Raw genomic sequence first — 8,232 nt, 5'->3', positions numbered from 1 at the left:
AAAAATTCTTACTTACTCTGGTTAACTATTTGTGCCATTTACGTTTGTGGAATTAGCAAGATGTCAACCAGTTCATCCAGAGAAGGTCTCTAATTGGGGACCAAAACAATGAAACCAGTGACCTGGTGAGCAACTTTCATTAGATTGAATTTGGCTCCATCATGTTATTCAGTTCTCTTAACGCATCTATGGAGTGACGTGGTTAAGTAACATGTTATCAAGGTAAGAATTGGGTTAACAGTTGAAATAATCAGACTTTTATCTTGTGTCCAGCTGAGAAAAATGTTTCAGGAATTGGCTTGATGTCTGCTATGCTGGCTGGCACAGACTCTCTGGGTTTGAGGATCGATAAATGTACAGGATAGAAGTGATTGCATTTGCTGGCTTAAACCAAACCTGTTATGTAGAACTAGGTGAGGCAACCCCTTGATTTAACTTGAATAATGAAACATAGGACTACATAACAGCGCTGGCTATCATAACATTGTAATGTTATTTTTATATATATTTATATAAAAATTGGAAGTCGCTTAGGATAAAAGCGTCAGCTAAATGACATGTAATGTACTGTACTTTAATATGCAGTTTTTGGACCATATTTGCTAGGGATGCATCGACTGGACATCAAAACCAGCCAATATCCGCCCTATTACTGCCATTGGCCCATTGGCAAAGAAGAGGACATGCGCCGATGTTTATCTATTTTGCGCTGCCTTAATGTTGTGTTAATTGGTTTTCTCATACAACAGTAGCCTACCCAGCTTAAAAAAGAATGTTCCTGTGACATTTCAAGTGTAGAACGATAACCTGAAAGCTAATAAAAAAAGAAATGACCTGGAGGCCAAGAGAGCGTAGACGGACAGAGCGACTCAACCCATGTTAACCACACCATTCAAGAAGGTATAATCCCAGCGGACAGCGTAGCTTACCGGGGCTGGTAGCATTCAGCTAAAGACACAGGGTAACGTTAGCTTACCAGTAGCCTGCAGCTTTGCTATTCCAGATACCATGGCCACTGCCGGAGTCTGAGATAGCGGAGAAAAAAACAATAATACTCCTACTTCCCTGAAGTCACCGGTGTGACAACATTTTGCCTTCCCTGTGAGTTATGTAAACAAACAACAAAGTATGTGGGCTCCGACGGGACTCTATGGTGCCTTGAGGTACAAACCTATTTGTTTACCTGGCGCAAAAGAAAACAAACTAACATTAGCATCGGTATCGACATCGGCCAAATGGAAATTCTACAGTATCGGTATCGCCTGAATTTTGCAATCTGTGCATACCTAATATTTGCCATTTTGAGTGAAATGATAGTGACTGCCCTTTCTTTTTTTCAGATGTTATATATTACCCGCCCTTAGTTTAGTCTAAATGCATCATAAAAGCACCAATATTCACACCCACAAAAATATTGTCTTTTTATCGCTGTTGAAATACTAATTTGATTTTGTCTTGAGGAAGTTGCCCAGCTCAAATGTAGGCCTGTAAGTAACATTTCTGTCATCAGTTAAGCTGGTGACATTTTCAGTTTGACTGTTTTGTCCCAGAGAATTTAAGTTATCTATCATGCAGAACAATAGAAAGCAGCAAACATCCATGTTTGAGAAGCTTGAACTAGAACATTTTTGAAGAAATATTAAAATTACTATTAATCAAAATATTTTTCGGTCAAGTGACTAATCACTTAACTAATTGATTCAGCCCTAGTGTCGGATTGTTTTTGTAAGAACAATGGTTTTCCTATCAACAAGTGACTGCAGAAACTTTATAGAAATGTTTTTTTAAAATCTAAAAGAATCAGATTTGTCACTCAGTTAAACAGGATTTGCAAATTTAGATGTGTGGGTGTTGTACTTTAGACAGAATTTATATATAATGCCATGTCACCATGTTATTATCTACCTTATCATCTACCATTACCCTGACCTCCACCATCCCAACACACACTCTCTCTCTCTCTCTCTCTCTGATTATCTCAAGCAGCTGTAGTCAGAGTATATGATCCTGGAGAGAATGCTCTTACCCCTCCTACACACACACACACACACACACACACACACACACACACACACATACACACATACACACATACATACATACATACATACATACATACATACGTTACACCCACATGAGCACTCATTGGTTTTGTTATTTGGGGCGAGGCAGCTGGCCAGAAACAATAAGCGGCCTGTTTAGCATTTCAAAGCGGAGCTCTCTCTCCCTCTTTTCTCCCCTTTCCTCTCTGTCCCTGTGTGATGATGGGGACAAAATGAACTAATTATACTCTGATTCCAAATGAAACAGAAAGGACTTGCAGACAAGAACCAGCAGAATCACTCACAGGATTTAAAAGAGAGCTGAGTTTTAGGGAGACATGAGAAGATAATCAATCTCTGGGCAGTCCGTTGGGTGTAGTCAGTGTAGCTCTGCAGGCTGCACACCACTGTTATATCTAAGATCTATGCATCCCCATCGTGTCAGATCAAGACATCAAGGTATCAGTGGGTTTTTGATCAAACATTGCTTAGCCAAATATCCGTGTCACTGGGGACATTCCTGTGACTGGATGTTCCAGTAATGTGGAGAATTATCTCATCAGCCTTGCAACAGTAGTGGAACACTTTGCACTTTGCATTAGTACTGGCACACATTAACACAGTACGTCCTTTGCTCCCCCGTTTTGTTGTCCAGGTATTCAGCGAATCTCTTCATACATTCCTCACAAATGTCACTTTGCCCTGCAGTCCAGTCAGTCACATACTGTGATTTATATAGTCTGATGGCTATTAATATATCCAGTAGAGGTGCAATGATGAATCGATTAATTGTCAACTATTAAATTAATCGCCAACTATTTTGATAATCGGTTAATCGTTTGTCATTTAAAAAAAAAAAAAGAAAAAAAAAAAAAAGATTTCTCTGATTCCAGCTTGTTAAATGTGAATATTTTCTAGTTTCTTCTCTCCTCTGTGACAGTAAACTCAATATCTTTGAGTTTTGGACAAAACAAGACCTTTGAGGACGTCATCTTAGGCTTTGGGAAACACTCATCCACATTTTTCACCATGTTTTGACATTTTTATAGATCAAACAACTAATTGATTAATCGATAAAATAATCGACGGATTAATTGACTATAAAAATAATTATTGGCTGCAGCCCTAATATCCAGCATACTAACACAGTCTCTTAACCTAAGTAAGTGCTTTTGACAGTTGGGAATGATTGATAGTAATATGATAGTAATCAGCCACAGTGTTTGAAGTCACTGTGTGTGTGTGTGTGTGTGATATTATTTAACTGTGATTGCCAAACTGTTAATACACGCTATATATAGGATTGTATGTGTTTGCCAAATTTCAGAGAGGAATGAACACATCGACAGTTTGGCAGGTGCACATGCTGTGACATTGACTCGTAGTGATTCAACATAAATTGTGTGTGAAAGATATCCCTCATTGCAGTAAATCCATTGATAATGTTACCACTACAACCTGATGCCTCATAAATTAACACAGCAAATTATTACCCCATAGCCACCTGGGTGGCTCATGTCAGGAGGATTCAAGTATTAAATTGTTGCAATTGATTTCTTTGTTTGGACTCCTATGTCAAACAAAATACATTTTATATAAACTCCAAAAGGAAAACTTGCACCCATACGATTAATGGTCCTCTGAATATAGCCTAAATAAAAAGTGTTCAGATTGCGGAGTATTTGGCTTTGAGTTCCTACAAATTGTTTGTCTCAGAGATCATATCATAAGAGTGTCAATCTTAAGGCAGTTAAAAAAAAAAATACACAGTAATTTGTTTGAACACCAAATCAAACTTCCTAATAATGTTGGATTATTTGGGCATATATCTTGAAGAGTGGGCACACTTGTACGCATGCCAGAATGTCAGTGTGCTACTTCAAGTCTACTTTTAGTAACCAAAGATTTATGGGCTCAAATGAGGCTCAATAAAATCTTGAGCTCATAAAATTGTGTGCAGTAATTTCAAAGCCTGTGGTTGTATATCACCCCTGTGAACCTGTGAAAAAATGCTGCACGTAGAATTCAAGTTTGTGCATGTGTAGAAAAGATCTGCTGTGTGTCAAATACATTTTGTGTCAGTCAGGAAAGTACACCCACTTTTGACTACCAATTGTCTACATTGTGTCTACCAATAATTGTGTTGATAAGTTAGCAGTGCATGTTTTGTCTCCTTTACTTAAACTTGGATCATACTGCTTGGATCTTTTGATACATTCAGGTCCCACGTGTCTTGCAACTGCTCAACAGTGGTGTTTTTCTGGCCCCACCATGTACACATGTTGTGGCTTGAGCTAGTCTGGTGACCTGAATTGACTATTGACGCCTCTGGCTAATTATTTTCTCACGGCAGGCTAATTGACAAAGTAATTATGGCAATGCTGCAAGCACATGTTGCAAGTTGTTGCGTTTCTCTGTAGAGGCTGTGATTTACATTTTTGTTTCATTATATGTGGGGCAAAGGGGCATTTTTAACACTTAACTTTACCGGTGGTTCACTAGGGATAATTCGTTTTAATGAAAAGGTGCTTCTAGCTTGAAACAAGTGAAATTACAAAAAAATCTTCATTGTCATTGATTGTTTTCTACTATTATTATTATTTATCCCAATGGAGGGAAATCTGTGTGATTGATATTTCAAGATTTTAAGGCTATGCCAGATTAGTGTGTGAAAGGTCAACTGCAATCTGACTGCTTGGTTATTCCTTATTTGCACCAGTGTAAGGTCTCACTGTGAACTGTATGTGTGTTTCTCACGGTACGAGGAAGTGCAGAGGCGTCATAGAAATGGCCCTGCTGGAATATGTAGGCAGTCATATTTCTCTCTTATTTCTTTCTTATTTCTCTCTCGCTCTCTCGCTCTCTCGCTCTCTCGCTCTCTCGCTCTCTGTCTCTCTGTCTCTCAGAAAGTCTATTTCTGTCATTACAGAATCTGTCTTTAGTTTCTCTTTCTAGACTCGGTCCTGTTGGTTTCTCAGACCCTTCTCCTCCCTTCCCCTATTGTTTGATCATAATCATATCTTCAGTAATTGGACCACTCACTGGTCACACAGTGGTAAAAGTATCCCTGCTGGAAAATAATCCCAGTGAGCCAATGAAAAAGACCAGTAAACCTCTGCACTCTGTGTTACTGTCTCGGTCAAAACATCGACTTTCTGGTGTTCAAATATTTTAAGCCATGTAGGGTTAGTTAATCCAATCACTTTGTTAATGCAAAAACTCACACACAGACTAACTGGTAGTTTGCCAGAAGTCAGCATTAGATGGTCACTTCCTCCTCATATGGACAGGACGCTGTGACCTGCAAGTCTCCTCAAGTGGCCTGCTGCCACAGCATGCTGCACAAAGTTTCTGTTAAATAACACCATGATCTAGAACCGTCGGTTATTAAGCAGCACTAATCCACCCATCAATATGATTCTGTACCCACTGCGAGCTGTTGATAAATGCGTTCATTCAAATCAAAATTTAGACACATTTCACAAAGATTTTTAATTACTTTAGGTATGTGGGTGTTTGAGCTCATACATAACCTTTTTCTGCTACAGCTTGTGTGAAAGAGGAATATGCTAATAAGACTAATAAGTAGATTGAGAGGGTTGAGCAGGTGTTGCGGTTGGATTTAGTCGTATAGGTTGTGCAAAAGTTTTGCGTTTAATTTGAGAGCCTGTCAAGGGATTGGAAGTAAGGAGCAGGCACACATTTGTGGCACGCGACACACAATCTTGCCAGGTTGTTCTTTTAACTGCCAGCTAATGTGAATTTTGCTCCTTGACACTTCTGTGGGGAGGGAGCCCACTTAAACAGGAAAAGCCTCCACGTCGGGATCTCAGGGGAGCAGAGCCAGCTGCTGACTGACTAGAGAGGAAGGCATAAAGGGGAGGAGGGGCACGTGAAAGCAGATTCCGATCTATAGTGCATTAGCATCAGATACAGTCTTGTTAGCTTTTGACTTTTCACTGATAATAATCTTGGGAATTGCATTTGTCTGTCTGTACACAGTGGTCGGTGAATCTGTCCAAGGCAATGAGTCTTGAGCTGCAGACACACAGACCAGACGGCGACCCTCGGCAGAAAAGGCAGTTGGACTTATCAATGTCCCTGAGTTGGTCAAAAAAGTGCCTCTGAACACACCAAAGCAACGGGGTGTAATACGTCTCCATAACAGCAGGCGGCGCTAATCTGTATTGTCGCCCAAAAAAGAAAACCGGCAGCTGATTGGACGAACACGTCACGTGGGTCTGGTTTCTCCGGAAATTCAAAGCCAGACTGTCATGGCGGCTTGTTCAAAACGTGTTTCTGAAAACATTTTAAGCGAGAAATAGGCCATGCAGTTGCTGAATCTGTCTTCATTTCAGATCGACAAAGGTCAGTTTAAAAGATTTTCGTCAGATTTTGAGAGACTCTAGTCACGCTCATTCCGCTCCCCGTTTCCGGGTTAGCACTCTACCAATCAGATGGGTCATTTGAGTCCGACTGCTGGCAGTGGCCGCCCTCCCAATTATACATGTCAAATCGGCCAAAATGAAGGCTGATGGGCCCTCCGACAGACGACGGCACGGAACACACCGAACAGACTCGAGTCACTGACCTTGCCAGACTGTCCAACGGCCGATTATCGGCTCTGTGTGTCCGGGGCCTTTATGGCGATAGTCTCAGAAAGCTTGCAATGCAGATTGCAGAATTCAAGTGTCTTTCTCTCTGTAGTGTGTAAGATAGCAGTTGCACACTTGCTTGTTTTCTCTAGATATTTGCTCTTTAATGGCCTACTACTCAAAGTAGACTTAAACACTGCAAACAAATTTCACATTCACTTATAGAGACAAGCTTTGGAGCTTGGAGGCTTTGTTTGAGCTTAACCATGATTCACACTCAGTCAGTCAGCTGGGAGCTGATCGGTACTACCACAGCTGTTGACTACAAGGAAGTACTGCCGGAACAAATGGGAGGTTAAACTGGCTGTGGCTAAAGAAGGAGGCTGTTTCTCTCAGCCAAGAAATTTGTCAGCAGGCATTTAAATCTGCAACCTGTCAATAACAAATTGGCTTCTCTAACAAGGTGGCTATTGAGCCTTTAGATGCTCCAGTCACACTCTACAAGATATATTATTGTAAATGTAATATCTTTGGGGTTTGGAGTGTTTGTTGGGATACTACAAGCTATTTGAAAATGTCACCTAGGTTTTTGCGATGGGCATTTTTCACTATTATTTGACATTGGTAATGCTTTACAGTACCTTAATCGATCTCATCTTTAATGTCAGATTGCTCTCTCTCTCCCACACCTGAATTTGTGCATATCACTACTTTGTTTTGAGCATCTGCATTTCTCGATCTCTCTCTTTAGGGGATAAAGATGGAGGCAAGGTAACAACAGTCGTGGCCACCCCAGGCCAAGGCCCCGACCGGCCACAGGAGGTGAGCTACACGGACACTAAGGTCATCGGCAACGGCTCGTTCGGCGTTGTCTACCAGGCTAAACTCTGCGACTCCGGAGAGATGGTGGCCATCAAGAAGGTCCTGCAAGACAAGAGGTTTAAGGTAAAACATGCACACACAAACACAATGTATCTTTCAGCTTACTCTACTCTCTCGCTTCTCAACTAAAAGCAAGACACAAGAGGACTGAGAAAAGCAGCATATATAAATGATTAAGCTCTCTCTTTTCTCCAATTAATGAATGTGACTGAGTGACTGTGAAAGAGGCATGAATGGAGTGATCTTTCACAAGAACAGAGAGATCAGTAAAGCTGCCAACTGAGAAAAAACAAAGGCAAAACTTCTTTGTTTTTTTCCTGTTGACACATTCTTGCTTTAATGTGTGTATTTTCTTGAAGGAAGTGTGTGTATTGTAGTGGGGGTAGGGGTCTTTTCTCCCACAAACAAACTTGAACCCATTAACACCAAGGGGGTAGGCTTCGCTTCAGAGCTCGAATCTCCTATGGCGCCATTTTGATGCTACAAAGCGATCACCCCCCCGTTAGCATTCCATTGACTGTCATTCATTTTGACGTCACTTTGACAGCGAATAACTTTACATCTGAAGCGTTTAAAGACTTTATTTGTCCATTGTTTATTTCTAAAGAAACACAACAATGTATAAAAGGCTCCATTACCTTTTACCTCACGTTATGGCTCCGTAGTATACGTTTTTATAAAAATAGGCTAAAGATTGTGTCATAACCACGCAA

The 8,232-nt window shown here is 40.6% G+C and overlaps 1 protein-coding gene across 2 annotated transcripts in view; it reads left to right on the top strand.

The window, feature by feature from the left end:
• gsk3ba (glycogen synthase kinase 3 beta, genome duplicate a) overlaps window positions 1–8,232 on the top strand; it is a 34,455-nt gene that overhangs the window by 2,943 nt on the left and 23,280 nt on the right. For both annotated transcript variants that reach the window (XM_031295381.2, XM_031295385.2), the window contains exon 2: window positions 7,389–7,582. In XM_031295381.2, the coding sequence (XP_031151241.1) occupies window positions 7,389–7,582 (194 nt within the window). The remainder of the gene's footprint in view (window positions 1–7,388; window positions 7,583–8,232) is intronic.

The sequence above is a fragment of the Sander lucioperca genome, chromosome 8 (assembly GCF_008315115.2).
Source record: "Sander lucioperca isolate FBNREF2018 chromosome 8, SLUC_FBN_1.2, whole genome shotgun sequence".
Classification (NCBI taxonomy): Eukaryota; Metazoa; Chordata; class Actinopteri; order Perciformes; family Percidae; genus Sander; species Sander lucioperca.
The sequence above is the reverse complement of the archived record's forward strand: the minus strand, read 5'-3'. Positions and strand labels throughout refer to the sequence as shown.